The sequence below is a fragment of the Stenella coeruleoalba genome, assembly GCF_951394435.1.
Source record: "Stenella coeruleoalba genome assembly, chromosome: 16".
NCBI classification, from domain to species: domain Eukaryota; kingdom Metazoa; phylum Chordata; class Mammalia; order Artiodactyla; family Delphinidae; genus Stenella; species Stenella coeruleoalba.
Genome location: NC_137162.1, coordinates 60,268,936 through 60,293,279, shown reverse-complemented (window position 1 = coordinate 60,293,279; position 24,344 = coordinate 60,268,936). Strand labels below are relative to the sequence as shown.

The 24,344-nt window shown below is 39.8% G+C and overlaps 1 protein-coding gene across 6 annotated transcripts in view; it reads right to left on the bottom strand.

Annotated features, from left to right (window-relative positions):
- The window catches only part of ASCC1 (activating signal cointegrator 1 complex subunit 1), a 137,210-nt gene that overhangs the window by 30,594 nt on the left and 82,272 nt on the right, over positions 1–24,344 (bottom strand). For 4 of the 6 annotated variants that reach the window (XM_079900205.1, XM_079900207.1, XM_079900206.1 and 1 more), the window contains 3 exons: positions 17,592–17,711; positions 6,060–6,184; positions 227–312 (listed from right to left, as the gene is read on the bottom strand). In XM_079900205.1, the coding sequence (XP_079756331.1) occupies positions 227–312; positions 6,060–6,184; positions 17,592–17,711 (331 nt within the window). The other 2 variants (XM_079900209.1, XM_079900208.1) reach the window with 2 other exon arrangements.

The window sequence follows — 24,344 nt, the reverse complement described above, 5'->3', positions numbered from 1 at the left end:
TCATCAGTTTCAAGTACTCTAAGAGATACCAACAGCCTTTTAACAAGTCAAAAAAGATTTCTCTTTTAGGACAATGAAAAACAATTTTAACAGTCCTTTCAATCAATAATCCTCATGGGAAATATGAGAAAAATATACTTTACTGTTAAAAGGAGAACCACTTATTGTCCTCCCTTATTTTAGGACACATGCCAAAGGTTTCCAATTCACTCTGCTTCATACTGACCTTCAAAATGTTTCGGCCATCAAATGATTCTCTTTCCTTGAAGGCATATTTGCCATCTGTTGTGTAGAGGTTGTACCTGCCTTCAGCTGTAAATATTCCAAAGACAATGTTAGAAGAGAAGCCTGGGTTATGTAACTGTTTTCTCTTGGACTTCTACAGGGACAACTAGCAAGATCTTCATGTACTACCTGGAAAGTGACATAATATGGAGGGAAATACATCAGGCTATGAGTCAGGAGACCCAGCATCTAGTCTCAGCTCTGTCATCAACTGATATATATTTATTCATTGAACAATGTCCAAGTACTCACTGTATATAAACTACATAACTAACCATATTCTTAGGCAGTTTATGTCTCCTCTATGGACCTCAGTTCCTCATTTACAAAGTTAGAGGTTAAGACAAGGTGATTTCCAAAGGTTCCTTGTAGTCTAAAACCCCGAGATTTTATATAAGCTGCATGCATTTCTAAATACATAAAAATATACAGAAGTTCACACATTAACTAGTCAAAAATGCAGGCAACTATGCTTTGGGTTGATTTAAGGACTTCCCCCTGAATGAGAAAAACCTCTTCAGTTGCAATCAAAGGTATCCTGACATTCTACACAGAAATTTGCAAATCTATGACCTTAGCCTCATCAAAGCTGTATTCTAACTCCTTGCATTAATTTAGCTTGCTTATCCCAAAAGATGTCCTTCAAATGCAGCAGAAAAAAGGATATCAAAGGAAAGGGTAACTGGCAAGTAAAAGCAAAACAATGTATTCTATAGCCTTTTCAAGAGAAAAACACAAGACAGAGAAGAATCCAGGGTATATAAAATTCAAAGCATCTTCAAAAATTATTTATCAGAATATTTTCTGAAATATCAACCCTTTCCTGCCCATCAACAGACACTCAAAAATATTTGTATTTCTACTTTTGAGTATATTCTTTTATTGTATGGAGATTCTTTGATTGTATGGAGATTACCATGTCAGAACTGATAAAATACATCCAAAGTGCTAACTCCATGAACATAATATATTTTAGCTAGCCCACTGGAATTATACCTGGGTAACTACAGGACTATTTTTCTAATGAGAACTATTCTCTTAATCCAAGATCCCAATCCCATGCATATTTCACAACTTAAAAATAGGTTCCTTGTTAAAAGGAGATGTGAAAATTTAAAGTAAATTCATACTAAGTAAATGTCAATAAAAAAGCAGTAATGAAATCTGAAGATTAAAATGTTTAATGACAGGTGCAAAATCTATAAGTAGCACTAGCCATAAGGGGAATGTAAATCAAAGTCACAATGAGACACCACTTCACACCCCAAATGATGGCAATAATAAAAAAGTAATAACAAGTGCAGATAAAGATGTAGAGGAATTGAGACCCTCATATACTGTCGTCCCCCCTTATTCATGGTTTTGCTTTCCATGGTTTCAGTTACCCATGGTCAACCGAGGTCCAAAAATATTAAATGGAAAATTCCAGAAATAAACAATTCCTAAGTTTTGAATTGTGCACCATTTTGAGTAGCGTGATCTGTCCCACCCAGAAAGTGTCATCTCTTTGTCCAGCGTATCTCACCCTCTCTGTTATCAGATTGACTGTCAAGGTATTGCAGTGCTTGTATTCAAGTCACCCTTATTTTACTTAATAATGGCCCCAAAGGCAAGAATAATGATGCCAGCAATTCGGATATGCCAAAGAAAAGCCATAAAGTGCTTCCTTTCAGTGAAATGGTGAAAGTTCTTGACTTAATAAGGAAAGAAAAAGATCATATGCTGAGGTTTGCTAATATCTACATTAAGAACATATCTTCTATCCGCGAAATTAGGAAGAAGGAAAAAGAGATTCGTACTAGCTTTGCTGTCACACCTCAAAAACTGCAAAAGTTACGGTCACAGTGCATGGTAAGTGCTTAGTGAAAGTGGAAAAGGCACTAAATTTGTACAATAAAAAATTTTGAGAGAGACAGACAGCACTCACATACTTTTAATTACAGTATATCGTTTAATTCTTCTATTTTATTATTAGTTGTTAATCTCTTACTGCACCTAATTTATAAATTAAACTTTATCATAGGTATGTATGCATAGGAAAAATACAGAATGTGGTATGTAGTTTCAGGCATCCACTGGGGATCTTGGAACGTATCTCCCGCGGATAAGGGGGAACTACTGTACTGCTTGTGGGAATGTAAAATGGTGCAGCCACTCTGGAAAACAGTCTGGCAGTTCCTCAAAAAGTTAAACATACTGATATCATGATGCAGCCATTTCACACTTAAGTATATACCTAATAGAAATGAAAACATATGCCCACACAAAAACACATACATAAATGTTCACAGCAGCATTATTCATAATAGCCAAAAAGTGGAAACAACAGAAATGTCCATCAGCTGATGAATGGATAAATAAAATGTGTTATGTCCATACAATGGATTATTATTTGGTAATAAAAAGGAATGACATTTGATACATGCTATAACATGGATGAACCTTATAAACATTATGCTAAGTGAAAGAAGTCAGTCACAGAAGATCACACATTGCATGATTCTATTTACATGAAATATGCAAAAAAGGCAAATTCATTGGACAAAAATTAGACTGGTGGTACCTAAGGACTGAAGAGTAAGGGAAAAATGGGGAGTCACTGCCAATAATTATGGAGTTTCTTTTTGGGGTGATGAAAATATTCTAAAATTTACTGTGGTAACGGTTACATTACTCACTATACTTTAAATAGGTGAATTATATGGTATATGAATTACATCTCACTAAAGCTGTTATATTTAAAATATATGTCAATAGGAAAGGATAACTAGACTGTGAACACAGAACATTTTCTTTCATGAAGCTCTGGTGCCAACCGAATATACATCTGGATCCACACAATTTAAAAGATACAGATTCCTATATAATTCAACTCTTTTATGTTAAGAGGTTAGTTAATAATGGGGTATGGTATAGTTGTAAGAGCTCTGAACTAAGATTTAAGGACTAGGACAGATGCAGAATGTATTACTGATAGTATCACATGTCTAATAAAATACTGCACTGTCCAAAACAGTAGCCACTAGCCACATGTGATTATTTAAATTTCTTTTTTTTTGGCCATGCCATGCTGCATACAGTATCTTAGTTCCCTGACCAGGGATCGAACCTGTGCCCCCTGCATTGTGAGCTCGAAGTCTTAACCACTGGACCTCCAGGGAAGTACTTATTTAAATTTAAATTAATTAAAAGTTCACTTTCTCAGTCTCACTAGCCAGCCATCTTCAAGTACTCAATAACCACATGTGGATAGTGGCTACCATACTGAATTTCACAGATATGGAATATTTCTATCATCATATAAAGCCCTATTGGATGGTGCTAGATACAATGTAACTTCTGAACCAATGAATTAGAGCAGGAGTCCCCAAACTCTTTGGCACCAGGGACTGGTTTCATGGAAGACAATTTTTCCACAGACCAGGGTGGAGGGAATGGTTTAGGCAGTAATGAGACCAATGGGGAGCGGCAGATGAAGCTTCCCTTGCTTGCCCGCCACTCACCTCCTGCTTTGCGCCCTGGGGGTTGGGGACCCCTGAATTAGAGTGTACCTTATTTTTAATTAATTAATTAATTAACTTGGCTGTGCCGGGTCTTAGTTGCAGCACACAGGATCTTAGTTGCGGCATACATGAAGGATCTAGTTCCCTGACCAGGGATCGAACCCGGGCCCCCTGCATTGAGAGCACAGAGTCTTAACCGCTGGACCACCAGGGAAGTCCCTAGAGCGTACGTTAGAGTTCTGAACCTCTGTCTTTACGTGATGATGTTAAAATGTACACCACCTCAGGGGATCTAACAGTGTTTTCCAAGATTAAAACTGACTGACTGGGGCTCCCCTGGTGGCGCAGTGGTTAAGAATCCACCTGCCAATGCAGGGGACACGGGTTCAAGTCCTGGTCCGGGAAGACCCCACATGCTGTGGAGCAACTAAGCCCGTGTGCCACAACCACTGAGCCCGCGTGCCACGACTACTGCAGCCCGTGTGCCTAGAGCCCGTGCACTGCAACGAAGAGTAGCCCCCGCTCGGCACAACTAGAGAAAGCCTGCGCGCAGCAACGAAGACCCAACGCAGCCAAAAATAAATTAATTAAAATAAATAAATTTTAAAAACTGTCCAGAACAAAATAAATACCACAAACTCCTTTAAATGTTCCCATTAGATAACTTACATTATAATTTATATCAAATATTCCATAAAAAATTTTTTTCTGGAATTCCAAATGGTCTTCTGCAATACCACTATCCAAATGAAAGAAATATATTCCATCAGAACAAGAATAAGTAGAGAGCTTCGGATTCTACTAACTACCCAGAGTCCATAGGCTTTGACTGAGTCATTTGAATGTTTTTTGATCTCAGTGCTCTGAAAGGTAAAACACTGATTTATTTAGAAAAGTCTTAAAGAAAATACAATGTAGCATCATAAAACAGTTAACACTAGAACTAAGAATTGGATTAGCTACATATCTCTTAGTCCAACAATGGCGCTAACCAAACCAAACAACTTATAGTTGAGTTCTCTGGTATATATCTGAAGAAATGAAAAGATGTACTTTGGTAAAAAGGGACACAAAAACTGTCCTAAACTATAAATCTATAAATAGTTCATGGGTTCTGATGGAGTCCTGATGTAGTCCTCTTCCAACGTAGACTTTCTAAAACCAAGGTCAGGGTCCTAACAAATATAATAAAACCTGAATATGGAGTTTTGGTGCTGGTATATTTTAAACAACAGGGCTTTGAAGAAGCAGCTGCACATAACTTGAATTTGTAGCTCCTGATCAGATAGATGCTGAATGTGTGCTAGACAGCTTTGACTTGGTGGGTGAGGATGGGAAGAAAAATAATCCTTATTAAAATGTAGATTATTATCTCAAATAAAGGGTTAAAACAGGCATTTTTATATGAAGGTTTAGATTCATGAGGGAAAAAAACATTACTCTAACACAAGGTTTTTCAACCTTGGTGCTACTGACATTTTGGGCTGAATAATTCTTTGTTATGAGGGGTTGTCCTGTGCATTGCAGAGGGTTAAGCAGAACCCCTGACCTCTACCCATTAGATGCCAGTAGCAACTCACTCCCAGCCCCCTAACTGTGACAACCAAAAATGTCTTCAGACAATCCAAATGTCCTCTGGGGGTAAAACTGCCTCTAGTTGAGAATCACTGCTCTAACATTTACCTTTACTAGTTAATCTTCTTTCTTGTTTTATAAAAAAAAGAAAAAGCTGCCATGTATTTCATGGGACATACCTACACTAAAACAATTATTCATTTTCCACCTGAAATTTACTTGGGCATCCTGTATGTTTATTTGCTATATCTGGCAACCCTATGTGCGACAGAAATAAAAGATTTGGAATGCTACAGTCCCATGCTAGATATGTCCCTGCCCCCTTCCACTGCGCTCATCAAAACAAGCTAATGGATCTAAAACAGAAGATGTAGCAGAGATTCTTTTTTTTTTTTTTTTTTGCGGTACGCGGACCTCTCACTGTTGTGGCCTCTCCCTCTCCCGTTGCGGAGCACAGGCTCCGGACGCGCAGGCTCAGAGGCCCTGGCTCACGGGCCTAGCTGCTACGCGGCATGTGGGATCTTCCCGGACCGGGGCATGAACCCGTGTCCCCTGCATCGGCAGGCGGACTCTCAACCACTGCGCCACCAGGGAAGCCCAGCAGAGATTCTTTGATAGCCCATTCTCTTCAAACCCCAGGGACATCATTAGGCCTTGTTGATCACAAACTGTGCTGTGGTTCTATGAAGCACTTACCATTGGGGTCTTTCCTGAATAGAGTATTCATGACTGTAGCATGGAGTTTCACACTATTCCACTCTTTCACTATTAGTCCAGATGCCTGAAAACGTTCCAGTACTCGATCAACCAATTCCTGCAGCCTGGAGAAATTGAAGAAAGAAGTACAGAAATCTCAGTAAACTCCTGAACCCTGATTACTAATTCACATTTATGAAGCATCTACTCTGAGCCAGTCACCGTACAAGGCCCTCAAAAGAAGAGGAAGTAAATAAGGCTGCAGTCCCCACCATCATGAAGCACACAGCTTTGTGTGGACAAGACACCTGGAAACAACTGCACAACATCATGGTGAGTGTAAGGGAGTGATCAACTATACTTGGAGGGGCCAGGTTTTCACAGGAGGTTTAAGCATGGCCTTGAAGGAAGATGGAAGTTTATGATCTTGGAAATCTTACACAAGAAGCCAGGCTCAGCAGAGAGCTGTCTAAAAGAAAGTGCTTTATTGGTTCATCCAGTCACAGAACCAAAAGCTAGTTGATGTGTTTCGGCCAGGATCAAATGAGGTCTGGCATGACTCTCAGACATTTGCTCATTGGGAAGGAGCATGCACTGTGAAAATCCCAGCAGCCCTGGCCACTACATCAGTGTTCACTAAGGTAGAAGTGTAGTACCAATGAAGACAACTATAGGAAAATCCACAGGCCACATAACTGATGTCTCCAAATGGACTCCAGCTGGCTCTAAGCACTAACGGTTCTGCAGCGGGTGAGTTCTATCTTGATGATGGCTGTTCATTCCAATACTTCCACCAGAAACAATTCTTGCACAGGAAGTTTTCACTCTGTTCAGGTGTTTTGATCAACAGCTTAAAGAACTCTCTTTAACATTTCTTGTAAGGCTGGTCTAGTGGCAATGAACTCCTTCAGTTTTTGTTTGTCTGAAAAACTCTTTATCTCCCCTTCAATTCTGAAGAACTTTGCCAGTTGCGCCACTGAGAGGGGGTCATTATCCCATCGAGGATGTGGTGGAGCAGATCTTGGCCCTAGGCCTCAGAAAGCAGCCATCTTCTGTGACCACTCACTCATCTGATGGTGAAGTTCAGCCTGTGGCTTTTACAGTGTGACCAGATGTCCAACCTGAGCCTGCAGTTCTCACTGAACATGGGTGCTGATGTGGAGGTCTGCATCAAATGACAGAGCAGTGCACCTGATGAGCGCAGGGAGCAGCCTGTTCCTTTCAACCTTTCCCTTGGCTTTTTTTGAGATTTGTGCTGCATGCTAATTGACTTCCCCACCTCAAAATCTTTCATTCGTCGCCAGTGTACTAATGAACAATAGATTTCACATTTTTTAAGATTTTACATTTTAGATGTACATACTAGTAATACTCTTTGTGCCACATACCATTTCTTTTCCCAGATGCAAGTGGCCCTGAGAAATCTGTAGAGTTTGTGAATCTTCCACTGCTTCTTGGGCCATGGCTTGTGGTAAAACACTGTAGCCCAGTGAGCAGCTTCTCCTTGAGCAGGGCTGGATGGGTCTGTTTTATGTGAGATGTGCGCCAAACCCACCTTGCGTGGCCCATTTGTGGGAGTTTTCCTGAGGCCACAGGGCAGTCTCTCTGGTTGCAGCAGCTGAGTTGCTCAATGCCTGTCTCCACACGGATAGAACAGCCTCTGGTACCCCTACCCCCCAGTTATCTTTCACCCATTTAGACATGGTCAAAACAACCCTTTTCCGCTTGCACTCATACGCTGCAGCAAGAGGGAGTTATCTTCCCCTAGAGATTGAGTGAGAAGCACAAAGGATTCTTTTCCCTTTCATGTTTTTCAGGCTCCAAAGTTCCAAATTAATCTTCTTATAATTCTAACTTCTCTATCTTAATTGTTTTTATTTTGTCTACTAACCAAAGAATATTTAAACATGAGTAAGCTATAATTTTTTTATTTTTTGGCCACATGGCATGTGGGATCTTCATTCCCAGACCAGGGATCGATCCCGTGCCCCCTGTAGTGGAAGCATGGAGTCTTCACCACTGGACCGCCAGGGAAGTACCAAGTAAGCTATAATTAATAATAATAAAATAAATACCCATACCCTCACCATTGACCTCCAGAAACAGAACACAGGGCTGGGACTATAATGATCAGACCATGGGAAGCCACGGAAGTCTTTTAAAAGGGAATGATGTGGTCAGCTACCCATTTGTGAAGCTGACTCTGTGGCACAGTGGAAAATGCTTTAGAAGGGGAAAGAGACCAGCGGTACTGAGGTCAGTTATGTGGTACTAATAGTACTAATAGTAGAAATAATAACAAACACGATGTGTCACACACTATTCTAAGCACTTTGTATCTGTTAAATCATTTAATCTTCACGATAAATTATTATCCCTACCTTACCAATGAGGAAACTGAGGCACAGAGAAGTTATAAAACTTGACTAAAGTCACACAACTAATAAGTGATAGATCCAAAATGAGAACCCATGCAGTCTGGCTTCAGAGGACAAATTTTAAGGACCATGCTATAAAGTAGAAAGGGATGAAGATCTAAACTATGACAGGGGCAGTGAGAACCGAGACAAGGGAATGGATTCAAAAGAGCTTGTGAGAGAGAAGTTGGGGCCCTCAGATACGACAGTGTTATAGCAGAGGAAGCAGCTGAGAGCTACTCCCACGAGTTCACCTTAAATGAGCAGATGGGTCACTGACCAAGGTGGGGAGTGGTGGAGAGGGTTAATAGTGTGTATACTTTTTCATGTGTGGCACCGGATTTCAAGTGCGACATGTCCAGGAGACAGATGGAAATAACAAGCCTGAAGCTCAAGAGAAAAATCTGGGCAAAAGACACAGATCTGGGAGTTATCAGTGCAAAAAAAGTAGTTAAAAGCATGGGACAGATGCAGTCACAGGGTGAGGGGGAATCAGAGCAAGCAAGAGGAGAGCTAAGGACGGAGCCTTTATGGGACACTCGTATGTAAGGGGCAGAGAAGGAACCAGTAAGGACAATCGATAAGGATGAGGAACAAGAAAAGGAAAACTTCAGGAAGGCTGAAAAGAGAATTACAAGGGGTGTGAAAAGAGGAATAATCAGTATAGTACAATGCTATAAAAAGTAAAGTATGAAAAGGAGCAAAAAATGCTTACTTATTTCTTACAGTCAGAACATTATTAGAGATCTTTGCCAGAGCAGTTTCGCTGGCACACTGGCGAAGGAAGCCTTATTGCAGAGGACCAAGGGAGAGGCCAGACAGACGGGAAGGGGATACATGCACATAAACTCAAGAAACTTGCAAGGAAGGGAAGAAACTAATTGCCTCGGTAATTAGATATAGAATTGAAGGCAGGTTGTTTGTGTTTATTTTCAAGGAAGAGAAAGAGTTGAAAATGCTTACTGACAACAAGAAACTATCCAGCAGAGAAGGAAGATGAAACCTTAGGAAACAGAGGGGATCAACAGAACAAGATCTCAAAGGAGACAGGAAGGGCTGGTGTGGGAATGGGAATCATACAAAAGATGAGCAGAACACGTCCCTGCTCTTGAGCAGCTTACATTCTGGTGGAAGGAGACAGATAGCAAACAAATATACATATACGACATCAGGTGGTGCTAAGCACCATGAAGAAAACAAAATGGAAGAGAGGGAGGAGAAAGGGATTGAGGGTAAGTGTACTATTTTAGACATGGTGATCAGGTAAGGCTTCCCTGATAAAGTGACACTTGAGCAGAGACCTAAGGGAACAGCATTCCAGAGAAAGGGAACAGCAAATACAGTCATCTGAGGCAGCCTGCTTGTGGCATGATGGAGGAACAGTAAGAAGCCAGTGTATGGAATGAAACTGTGGGGAGAGGTGATGAGGTGGGAGAGGAAGGAGGACCAGGTCACAGGGGCTTACATAAGGTTCTTAGGCCCCTGTAATAACTTTGTCTTCTACTGAGTGAGGTGGCGAGCTTCCGGAGGGTTTTCAGCAGAAGAATGACACGATCCAACTGACATTTTAAAAGGAAAACTCTGGCTGCCGTGTGGAGGACACACAGTGGTAGAGGCAAGAACGGAAGCAGGAAGGCAGCTGAGAGGCTGTCGCAACACCCCAGCTGGTGGGCGTGGCAGCAGTGGAGGTGGTGAGGAGGGCGGTGGCTTTGCTAATATACTGCAGTCAGGAGTTGAAAGTGATTCTAAAAGAATTTTTGTCCTGAACAACTGAAAGAGTGAATATCAAAGAATACACTGCACTCCAGGTTCATGAAAAATTCTGTGGAGAGGGAAGAGCAGCAATGAAGTGGAGGCAGGCTGAAGCCAGATTGTGAAGCTTCCTGTGTGTCAGGCAGGGCTGTAGTCTTATTTGGTAGACCTAGGAAAGCAAGACGGGGTTGTAAGAAGCAAGATATGCAGGGGAAAACTAAAGCCTTGGAAGCCAGTTAAGAGAGATGCTGTGCTTCCTTGCATAGTTATCTTAATTTTTTTTCTGATTACAAAAATAATACATGTTTGTTATAGAAAAAATGGAAAATGCAGAAAACGACAAAAAGGAAAACAACCTTACCATCCATAGGTAAGCACTTAATTTTGGGTTAAATAATTTTTAAGTCTTTTACTACAGATAGATAAACATCAATTTAAAAAAGACAGAATATTGGGCTTCCCTGGTGGTGCAGTGGTTGAGACTCCACCTGCTAATGCAGGGGACACGGGTGCATGCCCCGGTCCAAGAAGATCCCATATGCTGCGGAGTGGCTGGGCCCGTGAGCCATGGCCGCTGAGCCTGCCCGTCTGGAGCCTGTGCTCCGCAACGGGAGAGGCCACAACAGTGAGAGGCCCGCGTACCACAAAAAAAAAAAAAAAAAAAGACAATATTTTTCTATAACCTGCTTATTTCACTTAATATACCCTGAATATTTTCCCATGACATAAAATATTTTTCTCAAGTATTTAACCGAGCAATGAGAAGGGCTAACCAATAAGATATTAGTAAGGATGGAGAAAGAGGACTGATTCAAGAAAACGACTTTGTTCCTACATTCCTAAGAGGAAAATAAAATACATTCACAATGCACGTAACTCTGATTTTGCAGTTTAACTTACTTAATTGTGCATGTGGATCTCCAAGCCAAGACCTACACTATTGGGTCTAAAGTTTCTGATTAACACCATCTCATAAAGTTTAAAATATTTTAAAATATTACAACATAACTTAGGTCTAAACATAACCTAGCACTGCAAAATGCACCTCAATTTCAAATCACAATAGAATGATGCCTCTCTCCTATCAAAGAAAAAGAAGTGCAGACTTCCCTGGTGGCGCAGTGGTTAAGAATCCGCCTGCCAATGCAGGGGACACGGGTTCGATCCCTGGTCCGGGAAGATCCCACATGCTGCAGAGCAACTAAGCCCGTGAGCCACAACTACTGAGCCTGCACTCTAGAGCCCATGAGCCACAACTACTGAAGCCCGTGCACCTAGAGCCCATGCTCTGCAACAAGAGAAGCCACGGCAATGAGAAGCCCGCGCACCACAACAAAGAGTGGCCCCTGCTCGCTGCAACTAGAGAAAGCCCGCACACAGCAACAAAGACCCAACACAGCCAAAAATAAATAAATAAGTAAATAAATAAAAAATAAAAGTAAGAAAAAGAAGTGGACAGGGAGCTCAGCTGTAGAGAAACGGAGCATGTAATACTACAGGAAGGAAATTAAATTGACTAAATGAAAGAGTCCAGTTTCCAGCTTTGTCTTTCTGGCAAATTAAGATTTCTCCCTCAGAACTCTGAAGAGATTAAAGTCCTTTAAAATGTTCTAGTCTAACCTGCTCACTTTACACAAAAGGAAACGAAGCACAGACAGGCTGAGTTGCTCAGTCAGGGCAGAGGGATGGGAATCTAAGTCTCCTGGCAGCCAGTTCTGCTCTGCTATCAATTTATTGTGCACTTCCACGAAGCCAGCTCTTCATGTTATTCACCGCCTTACCCTGGCACCCAAGTTAATACCTAATTGACATATCATCAGTGCTCAGTGAATAGCTGTTGCAGGTATGTATGCATGAATTCATAAATGACAAATCTTTGGGGTTCTATTAAGACAACTTAAGGGTGCTTAGAAACAATCACTAAATTTCAGGCTGCTGTCATGGATACTACATCTGACAATATGTCAGTATATTTCTAACATTATAGTCTTTGAATTCTTACTTCACTGATCCTTCCCCGGTTGACTATGAATGAGTCACAAAGCTTCTCTATACCTTTGCATCCTCATAAGTGAATTAAAAATAATATAGGGTTGCTATGAGAAAAATAATAAATTACTCTTAAGCAGCTTTATCATTTAGATAGTGCTTTGTGTTTGAAAACAGAAGCCAATTATTAATGCCTTGAATCTGAGCTCTTAGTTTAAAGGCCTGTAAGTGCTACAAAGCTCAAGCATTCCAGGGCCATCTTTATGGATGTGGAGTTGTACTGCAGAATGATCACTGACTCCCTAGAAAGTGCAAATTCCAGATTTTTCTTTGATTTTTTTTCCCCAAATTTAATTCAGCTCTATCCAATTAACATTTCTTGAGTTCTTACTGTATACAGGCACCATGCTAGTCACTAAAAGAATTAAAAACTAAGCAAACATAGCTCTTGTCATTAAGAAGCTTACAATCTATTAAAATAACTATAAAGAGGACTTTGGTAATGACACAAGGAATACAAGGTGCTTTGGTAATTTAAATGTGGAAGACGTTACAGCTGGGTTGAGACCAGAATAGGTTACCAAGAGGATGGGCTTAGGACAGGAAGCTAACTGTACTCAATTCATCTTTGTAAATCAGCTGAAAAAATAAATGACTTAAGTAAACAAACATTCACTGAACATCAACTATGAGTCATGAATTATAAAAGCCACTGGATACACAATGCTGAATAAGACACTCCCTGCCCCCAAGAATCTTAAAGTCTACTTGAGAAAAAAGAAGGAAAGATAGCAAGAAGGAATGACAGCACTTGGACAAAAAGAGATGAGGAGTAACATGAAAGAAATTTTAGTCACAAGAAACAACATTAACAAAGACACAAAGGATCATCAAGCAGTGAAGCGGGCTAGGGCTTGGGGCAAGTCCAAGATAAGTGGAAGATCAAGTTGAAATATTGTTGGTTTCATCCTGGAAGATACTGACTGCTAGACTGAGGAATACGAACTAATTCAAAGGATGATGTGAAATGATGGGAGATTTTTAAGCAAGGGGAAGTCCTACTGTATATAAGCTATGGCTTAGAAAGGCTGATGTAGGAGTAGATCATGGGATCTATAGACACTGACATAAAAGTAATGTCTAGGTTATGTTTTATGAAAAGAACAAACTATAGAACAATATGAATAATGTGATCCAGTTTGTATAAAACAATACGCACGGACAGTGACTCTCAGCAGTATTTGCTCTGCTTACAATCTATTGGGGAAGAACACAGGGAGAGTCAGAGCAGGGGGAAAGGGAGCCATTTAATTTTCACTTTACCCATCTGGAAGGCTTTAATTTTATGAGAGAAAACAATATATAAAGAAGCAGCTCAGCTATGAAAGGAAGAAGGCTAACTGGAAGATGGTGCAGTGATGTTGAGCTGCACAGTTGTAGACTCTAACTACATCTCTCTCATCTTCCTTTCACCAAACTTCTCAAAAGAGTGGTCTGTCTCCAATTATTCTTAATCTCCTCTTTTTTTTTTTTTTTCTTTTTTTTTTTTTTTTTGCTGTACTTGGGCCTCTCACTGTTGTGGCCTCTCCCGTTGCGGAGCACAAGCTCCGGACGCGCAGGCTCAGCGGCCATGGCTCACGGGTCCAGCCGCTCCGCGGCATGTGGGATCTTCCCGGACCGGGGCACGAACCCATGTCCCCTGCATCGGCAGGCGGACTCTCAACCACTGCACCACCAGGGAAGCCCCTTAATCTCCTCTTTTTGCCCCACTATGAGCATAGGCTTTACAGTCAAACACAGCTAGGTCAAACCATAATTCTACCACTTACATGTACATACTGATTACTACTGACCTTCATGTGACAAAGTATATCAAGTGTATCTGAAAAACTGTAACACGTGCCTGCTTTACGAACATTGTTTTTATTTTTAAAAAATCTTACAGATAAGCTAAAAGAAAAAAAATTACTTATTATCCAAAAATAACCACTGATAAGATGATTATATATTCAGACTAACTGGTTTATTTCTCTCTTGCTCTCTCTTCCCACTTTTGAGGGGAAAAAAGTAAATGTATATTTACAAATTGTTCTGTAATCTGTTTTTATCACATAATACTCTATATAGTAAATAAGACAAAACCCCTGCCTCCAAGAATCTTAGAGTCTATTTGAGAAAAAGAAGGATAACAAGAAGGAAAGACAGCATTTGGACACGAAAAAGTTATTTCACTTTTGTTCTTTAAAGATTTTTTTCTGGGTAAACAATTCCAGCTTGACAGTTATTTTCTCTAGAAAACAGTCCGCTGTCTTTTGGCTTCTGTTGTTGATATTGAGAAGTCCACTGTCTGGATAACTGTCAATCCTTTGTAGGTGACTTCTTTTAAATTCTTTATCTTCAGTGTTCTGCACTTCCATCCTGATTTATCTTGATACGATTTCTTTTTATTTATTCTGCTTGTATTTATTCTTTTTTCTCTTATCTTTGCTACTGCCTCAATCCAAGCCCCTCTAATCTCTTCACATGGACTTCTCATGTGACCCTACCTCTCCTTCATTATGTCTCATCCATATGTGGAATTTGCTAGGCTTTTTCCTGCCACAGGGCTTTTGCTCTGCATTTTTTTTTGCCTAGAATTTCCCACCACCCCTTTGCCTGAAAAATCCCACTCCTCCAGACCTCAATTCAGTATCAATTCCTCCAAGAGGCTTTCCTTACCCTGCCCTCCCACAGTCTAAACTGCCATATTTTCTGTCTTTAAAAGAGCACCATTTTCCCCCTGCTTCACCTTTATCACACTTTGCAATGATATATTTACGTGTTGTTAACATCTGTTTTCTCCATTAGTCTGTAAATTACATGGGGGCAATAACTGTGTCTGGCTTTACTGACCATTCTTGCTTTTTTTTCCTTTGGCCCTGCGGAGAGGCATGTGGAATCTTAGTTCCCCAACCAGGGATCGAACCCGAGCCCCCTGCAGTAGAAGCGCAGAGTCTTAACCACTGGACCACCTTTACTGACCATTCTATATTCACAGCTAGCACAGTGTCTGGCACACAGTGGGCATTTAATAAAGTTTTGTTGAATAAACAAATGACCAATGAAAATCAACATTCCTTTTACATGGCATATAACACTGCCTCTAGATCTGTACTTAGTATTTATTCCCTTTTCCTAGCATGCTACTCCCTCAGCCTGCAAACTCCTTATTCAGTAAAGAAACCTGCTTTCTGAAGCCTTCCTTTACAAAATTTGCCCACACATGGGCAGAGTTTTGCTGCTCATTTATGTACCACTAGAATCTCAATCACAGTCCTCAACCTAGTGTATTCTAGTTACCAACATCTGCCTCCTCCATAAGAAAGAAGCCCTAGGGTCTACTGTATCTCACATCCTGGGCATTTGAAAAATGCCTGAGGGAAAAGGGGACTGGAAATGCCCTGCAGGGTGGAATAATTGATGGTGTCAGGTCTTTGAGGAGATAAGAAGGAATGGGGTCCCAGAATAAGTGAAGGGATTAGCCTCATCAGAGTTAATGTATGCAATTCTTCAGAAAGAGAGTGAAATTGAGTGGGGTGGGTGTGATGAAAACAGGTAGACTGTGAGGGAAAAAGGAAGGAAGTTGACTTGGCTTCATGTTCTCAGTATAATGTGAGGAAGCTATTCTTCTAAAGTGGCAAGGGTGGAGGCCTGTGACAGTAAGAAACAGAACAGAATAGCCACTGTGTTCAATGCTTAAGTCTTAGCAACAGCTGACTACTAAGTAATTTGAATGCAAATTCCCTACACAGTCAGGTTTTACAAAATCCAAGGATCTATCAGTAAGTGTAGCTACACTGTCCCAGCTCTGTTTCCAGAGGAAAAATTTGATCTAAGTGGTTCCATTTTTTAAAGGTCAGGCACTTCACAGTCAAGCATTTTAAGGGAATCTTTCATCTAAAATATATGAAATCATACAAAGAAAGTTGACTGTGTTTTTATTATAACTCCTCCATGCCTCTGCATTGCCCCTTTATTATAACTCCTCCATGTTTTATTATAACTCCTCCATGCCTCTGCATTGAGCAGTGTCTCTTCACATAAAGAAACACAAATGACTGAATGTGCCTTAAAAATTGGGCCATGTCTTACTCATTTCTGTATCAATTTACATGGTCTTTCAAAATACCTTGCACAAAGGAGGCATTCAAATAGTTTTAATATTGAATTAAACAAGAGGTGTATAAGTCCCTTAGACACTGCGATTTGGGGAGGGGACTTTACAAAACTTGGTTTTTTGTTTGTTTGTTTTTTAGGCTGCACCAAATGGCTTGCAGGATCTTAGTTCCTCGACCAGGGATTGAACCTGGGCCCATGGCAGTGAAAGTGCAGAGTCCTAACCACTGGATCACCAGGGAATTTCCAGTAATGATATTAAAACACTTTTTTTCTCCAGTTTTATTGAGATATAATTGACATACATCACACACACAAAAACTGATTCTATATCTTTTTTTTCCTCCCTTACACTCAAAATTCACTTCCACTGGAATTGATAGAAGATAACTGAGATCATCAATTCAAATTGAGGTAAGAGAAATCTTCCAAGAGATCCTCTAGGAAAGCAAATCAATTTGGGGGCCGGCCCAGAGACACAGATTTTCCCTAGAGGGTTTTTTGTTCAGTGTGAGTTCTGTTCTACCCTGCCCTAATGAAAAGACCACACAAAAACAAACTTCCAATTCAAGTTGCGCTCCTCTGCTCACCAAAGGCCTTGCACAGACTAATAAATGGTACTAATATTGCAAAGGGCTCTGGATGCCTAGGCGAGCCTCAAAAATAGCCTGGGTTGCAGACTGAGAATTCCAAGTAGGGATCGAGGTGTGGTAATAACAAAAATTAAAAATAGCAAACATTTTTAATGTATGTTTTGATGATGTCAGTATGTGCCAAGCACTGATCTAAGCATTTTATGTATATTAATTTAATTCTAATAATCCTATGAAGTTTGTACAGTTATGATCCCTATTCTGCCCTGGTATTCACTAGATCTGCATTATGTCACTTTTGAAACTGCCATCCTAATATGCCATCCTTCCTGCCTCCTATTATCCTGGAAAACATGAAGGAGGCACTGAGTTCCATAAAAACTAGATTGCTACTATCAATATCTACCATCCAAGTAATTCAATAATTATCAAACTAAAAGTCTGATACTTTTTCCTACAACAAATTCCTCTTGCAAGATATTAACTTACTATTTCAGAAAAAGAAAGAATTTACACACTCCTTACAATAATAAGACCTCAAAGAAAAGGAATCAAAACTACCTGAACTTCCAGGGATTCTTCTAGGCACCTCACAATTAAAACAAAGAAGTAGTCCAGAAACATACCTGTTGGAGCCATCTTTCATATGGACTTTGGCGTAAAGAACATCCACCATGCCAGGATCATCATTCATGTATTCTATCCCCGCCATCTCTACTTCCAGGGGTTTGCCCCCAGAAATGTCACTGCAAAGGAAAACACATTAGATTTTTTATAACTGTTTAAGTTAAGAGGGCTATTATATTTTGAAACATGGTAAATATACATAGTCAAATATTACAAAAATGAAGTTGTTGAGGGTTTTTTTTAACTAACATGATTTAACCGTCCTTCTAATTTCAAAATAGATACATGTTTAATGAACACAAACTAGAACCACAAGTATTTCCAAAGTTACACTATATTTATCCCAATACCAGTTTATTAGCATGTCTAAGAAATGTCTCAGAAAAGGCCAAGTGATGACAGTTCTGATTGATGAAGACATTTACTACATTGCCCATCTCTCCGGTTTTACCTTATTATTTCTACAAATTGCAGACAGTATTTCACTCATATAACAACAGTGAAGGTGCAAACTGGTATCACATCTCTAAGAGCAATTTGGCAATACTTATAAAAAGCCTTCAAGAATAGAAAAACTTTGCCCAAGCAATTCAATTTCTAGGAGCCAAACCCAAGGAAATAATTATAAATTCAGGTACATATCCAACCACAGACAATAAAGGAAAGTTCTTTCAGAAGAATTCCAACTGATAGATGTAGAGGTAATGATGGAATTAGAATATCACCATTTTGCAACTCCTGATGAAATATTTAATCATTCCATTATTCGTGCAAAAGATGGGGATAAAAAATTTAATATATATACATATTTATATGCTTGTACATACATAAAATCTCTGAAAGGATATAATACAAAGAAACTGCTAAAATCTGTTGCCTTCAGAGAGGAGATCAGGGTGCTTGGTGGGATAACAGTAGGCAGGAAACTCTTCACTGCATATCCTTTGTACTTTAAAATTTTTGAACCATGTAAATGTATTATTCATTAAAAAGTTAAAATAAAAAAATATATGCAAAAGAAGCCAAACGCAGAAGTGTATATACTGAATGATTCTATTTATATGACATTAGAGAATAAGTACATTTAATCTGTGGTAACAGAAATCAGAACAGCAGTTACTTTTGGGAGAAGTGAATTTACTGGAAAAGAGCATGAAGGAATTGCCTAGGGTGATGGCAATGTTCTACATTTTGATTTGGGTGAAGTTACATGGGTGTATACATTTATCAAAATTCATCAACTACACTTAACATCTGTGCATTTTACTGTAAGTAAATTACACCTCAAAGGAAAAAAATACATATATGCAAACCAAAAAGCGTGGGAGTACATGCCCCAAAATGTTAATAGTAATTATCTTCAGGTAATATTACAAGTCATATCTTGTTTATCTGCAATTTTTTTTTTTGGACGCACTGCTCGCCCTGCGGGATCTTAGTTCCCCGACAAGGGACCGAAACTGTGCTCTTGGCGGTGAAAGCGTGGAGTCCTAACGATTGGACAGCCAGGGAATTCCTGTTTATCTGCAATTTTTAGCTTTTCTAAAGTTAACATGTATTTCTTTTATGTTAAGTAAAACCCACCATCCTGCTTTCTTCCCAGGCCCCTTAAACAGACTTATGCTTCAACTAGCAAAGGCTTTGCTGTGACAACATAAAACCCAGCTAAAAATCAGCTCACCAAACAGCCTTCTCCAAGCCCCATGAGGCCAGGGACCCTATCCATCTTTTCTACTCCTATATCCCCAGCACCTGGGACAGTGCCTTATATAAAATGGGTACTCCATAAATCTCTGATAAACATTGATGGATGTACCACTGTAAAGGGAGAAGATGTCCTGAACAATTTTGAGAATGTGGACACACGCCTATATTGTCATTGAATAAAATGTGGTACTGGCTCAAAGACAACAGACTGTTAGGATTAATCAAAAAATAATTCCAGGGGCTTCCCTGGTGGCGCAGTGGTTGAGAGTCCGCCTGCCGATGCAGGGGACGCAGGTTCGTGCCCCGGTCCGGGAAGATCCCACATGCCGCGGAGCGGCTGGGCCCGTGAGCCACGGCCGCTGAGCCTGCGCGTCTGGAGCCTGTGCTCCGCAACGGGAGGGGCCACAGCAGTGAGAGGCCCGCGTATCCAAAAAAAAAAAAAAAAAAAAAAAAAAATAATTCCAAATAAGGCAAAACAAAAAAGTTTTCTTGATATTTAATTGAGGCCCAGGGAGATCCTTTTATAGCCTAGGAATCCTAATGGTAAAAGATTCCCTTAAGGGCTTCCCTGGTGGCGCACTGGTTGAGAGTCCACCTGCCAATACAGGGGACACGGGTTCATGCCCCGGTCTGGGAAGATCCCATTTGCCGCGGAGCGGCTGGGCCCGTGAGCCATGGCTGCTGAGCCTGCGCGTCCAGAGCCTGTGCTCCGCAACGGGAGAGGCCACAACAGTAAGAGGCCCGCGTACTGCAAAAAAAAAAAAAAAAAAAGATTCCCTTAAAACACCAAGGCCGTTATTTTGCACAAGACCAGAATTTTTTAAGAAACTAAATAACTCAACTATTTTAGACAGGTACTTTAATGAGAAAAATTATGACCCTGATCATAAGTATCCCTACAACCACCTCCAATAAGTGGGATATTCCAAAACACAAGTCAAGCTCTGAATTATTATCTGATTGAAGTCTTTAGCTTCAATCAACAATACAAACTTCCCTGGTGGAGCAGCGGTTAAGAATCTGCCTGCCAATACAGGTGACATGGGATCGAGCCGTTCCAGGAAGATCTCACATGCCGCGGAGCAACTAAGCCCATGTGCCACAACTACTGAGCCCATGTGCCACAACTACTGAAGCCCATGCGCCTAGAGTCTGTGCTCTGCAACAAGAGAAGCCACCGCAATGAGAAGCCCGTGGACCGCAACCAAAAACAGCCCCCGTGTGCCGCAACTAAAGAAAGCCTGCGCGCAGCAACGAAGACCCAATGCAGAAATAAATAAATAAATAGATAGCCAGCCAATACAGTGTATCTCCATTTCTAGTTATAGTCAAAGAATTCAATATGAAAGACTGCCATTAAATCCTATCAAAGGGCAGTCAACAAAACTTCTGGGAAAAAAAAATTTAATACTAAATGTACATTCTTCTATGTTTTTTCAGCTCTAACCTTGCATAGTTAGATCACCAGAAAGCACCATACTGGTTTAGTTTCCCACTAAAATGTTTTTACTGGGTTATATTTAATGTTACACTCTCAATTTCCAGGGGTCAATACAAGAAAGAGCAACGTGAACAATGTTTTTATATCTTCTGCCAAACTCCTGTTGAAGACACAGCTCATCATCACCTGGGTTCTTTATGTTAAGATTTATACAACTTTTTCTTGGGTTGAGAACCAGAAAAGGATTCTCTCCTGAAAAATTATGTTCCTTTTTATCAGATAAGAATTATAATAATTGGTGTTTTCCTTTCTGGGATTTAGTTCAAGTATATATATGTGTGTGTGTGTGTGTGCGTGCGTGCGTGCGTGCGCGCGCGCGCGTGTGTGTTTAGGCCACACTGCATGGCTTGTGGGATCTTAGTTCCCCCACCAGGGATCAAACCTAGGGCCCTGGCAGTGAAAGCGCCAAGTCCTAACCACTGGACTGCCAAGAATTCCCATAGTTCAAGTATACTGATGCTTGAAAACACCACTAAATGTTAAAGTTCTAGTACAATTATTATCTCACCTCGGTTTTTAGACAGAATTTTCTTCCCATTCCATCTTTATGGTTTCTAATCTGTCTGACTTTAACATTTCTTTTGTATATATGTCCTCACTCTAAACTACCTCAAACCACTGGAATTAGATGCGGCACCAAAAACAAAACCGTGAACAGATTCAAAGTCTGCCTTACAAGTAGAAACAAACTTTCAACCTATCCCTAGGATTTATCAAGAGGGAGAATTAAAGAGCGGGAGAGAATCCAATGGTTTGCTTGATAAATGCTCTTTGTCTTGGTGACCAAACTATTCCACCTTGGATACCACTGAGCACACTCTTCAATGGAGAGACATATGAGGCAATAATTAGGGACATTTGTCCCTGGGTATTTTTCCTCTTCTCCTCTCCCCATTCTTGTCCCTTTTTAACTTCTTATTTGGTTTTACTTCAGGCCTACTGGGAACACTTAGGTATGAGTAAAGTGTTACGGGAGCTAAAGAAGAGCCGCACATTTGTCAGACTATATACTCAGAGACATGGCACTGTTTGTGTTCGACATATCACAAAGGAAAGTCACAAGGGACACATTTAGTGCTTCAGCACTACTGAACATCGTGAATAATTCATTTGAAATCTACACAGCTACGTGAGCCTTTAGCCTAAGAATTGAAATGAAAGTTCTATTTCTGGTCAGGTGACATACTTTAAACTCAAATACCACCCCCAAATTTAAAACGAACATTCAACTACCCATTTCTTTAAAATATCTATGTATCACCACAATTTTAATTAAACGCCAATATAGCCACATTTAATACCTCAATTTAAAAAGCCATTAAATTAAGCTACAGCATGTTATATAGTAGACTATTCATTTCCAATGTTTTCCACCTTTATATTTTAATTTGCGATCTTTACATCATAAAAGGTTCAGGTTAGAAATGCAATTATTTATTGACATTTTTTTTCTAAGCATACGAAGTACAAAGACTGAGATCGAAGATCAAGAATAAGGAAGAAGGGGTGGGATAGGGAGGGTGGGAGGGAGAGGGAAGAGATATGGGAACATATGTATATGTATAACTGATTCACTTTGTTATAAAGCAGAAACTAACACACCATTGTAAAGCAATTATACTCCAATAAGGATGTAAAAAAGAAAAAAAGGAATAAGAAGGAAAAAGAAGTTAGGTGATACATTTTACACCAGGGCTTTATTGTAAGTATCCTTTTTTTTTTTTTTTTTAGGAGACTTTTCTTCCTTTTAGGAAAACAGGGCACTTCTGGACAATACAAACAACCAATTCTGATTCTCACCCCTCTAGCCAATCAGGTAGATTAATTTTGCACTATATACTTTTAAAACAAGTGTGTATAACAGAGGGAAGGTGAGAGAAGAAGGCTGGGGAGGCCTGCTTTACTTGCTGGTTTTAAACCTTTCCAGCTTTTTGAAAAGAGCAACTTTAAAAAATTTTTGCCTGCATTGCAGATTTTTGGCAGGGTAACGTGTCCTATTTCAAAAGCTTTGCTGAATTTGAAAAACTACAATTACTGTTTTCATCCTGTCATGTCAAAAATTCTTAGGAACTATTAAGGCTGCTCTTCATTCCCTATGCACACCAACTCTGACACGCTTAAAGGGTTCAGATTTGGCATTTAGTCACAAAAGACACCAAGAGACATAAAAGGGAGGAACTCAACTAAATCCTCACATAGCTCAGGATAAGGCTTCAGTGATTAAAATCCTGTGACCTGATTTTCATAAGGTAAAAAACCAAATACCTCTCTGAACAAATATTTTATCCGCCTTTAATTTTTTTGTTAGCAGGATTATCCTAATGGCAGCCAAAAAATGCAGCTGCTTTCAGTTTTGTTTAGCAAAAAGTAATCTGGGAAGTTAAAGTATCAGAAGTGATTTTTAAACAAGGTAAAATTGCTCTGCTTTGTAAGGTAAAGCATAAAATTTTATTTTATGCAAGGAAAACTGTAAATATCTAATTACAAACACCAAATTATTTTGAATTTTAGGTCAGATAGAGAGAAAATAGTTGCCCATCACTATGCAAAGAACAAGACAAAGAAGTATTCTTTGCTGTTTGAAATTCAGAAAGAACAGGCAGCTGCAAACATGATCAGCTTATGATTTTGCTCAAGAAAAATATTTTGTCTTCAAAACAATTAATGGAAAAAAGAAAACTGGTCCACAAATAAGTCTTTGTATTACAGTTTCATATACAACATAACTTGAGAAAAAATTTAAATCCTTTTACCTTGTTTTACCCAATGAAACAGGTAACCCACTTCTACAAGGCCATGTCAGAATAGTATATTTTACAATTGAATAAAAATAAAACTATTCAAGTCAGTTAATTTTCAAGTTTCTCTTGGTTTGCTTCAATCTTAAGTAAAAGGAACAAAGGAAGGGGGGCTCAGAAGATATGATCCTTTGAAACAGAGCTGTTAGGTCAGATGTATATGCAAATTAAAATCTTACAGTAAAAAGAATAACAACTCTGCCGTCAGAATAGCAATGTTTTCCCTGAGCCAAAACCGACTGCTTGGACAGTTTCTGGTATCCTTACTGACTCAAACAAAACTACCTTTATTAAAGAAAAGAAAATTAAAGACTGCATTTCTGAAATACAGTGAAGACTCTCCTATGGAATCATGTTATAATGTTTGAGTTACTATGGTAAGCACAATAACGGCCCTCCAAAGATGCCCATGTTCTACTCTTTGGAATTTGTAAATATACTACCTTACATGGCAAAGAAGGTTTTGCAGATGTGACTAAGGCTAAAGAGTTTAAGGTGGGGAGATTACTCTGGATTATCTGGGTGGGCTCAATTAAATCACACACATCCTTAAAAGCAGAGAACCTGTCCCTGCTGTGGCCAGAGAGAGAGATGTAACAGATTGAGGGTCAAACAGATGCAACATTGTTAGTTTTGAAGATGGAGGAAGGAGGCTACTAGCCAAGTACTGTGGGTGGCCTCTAAATCAGGACTTTAAAGACAAGGAAATAGATTCTTCCCTAGAGCCTCCAAAAAGGAACACAACC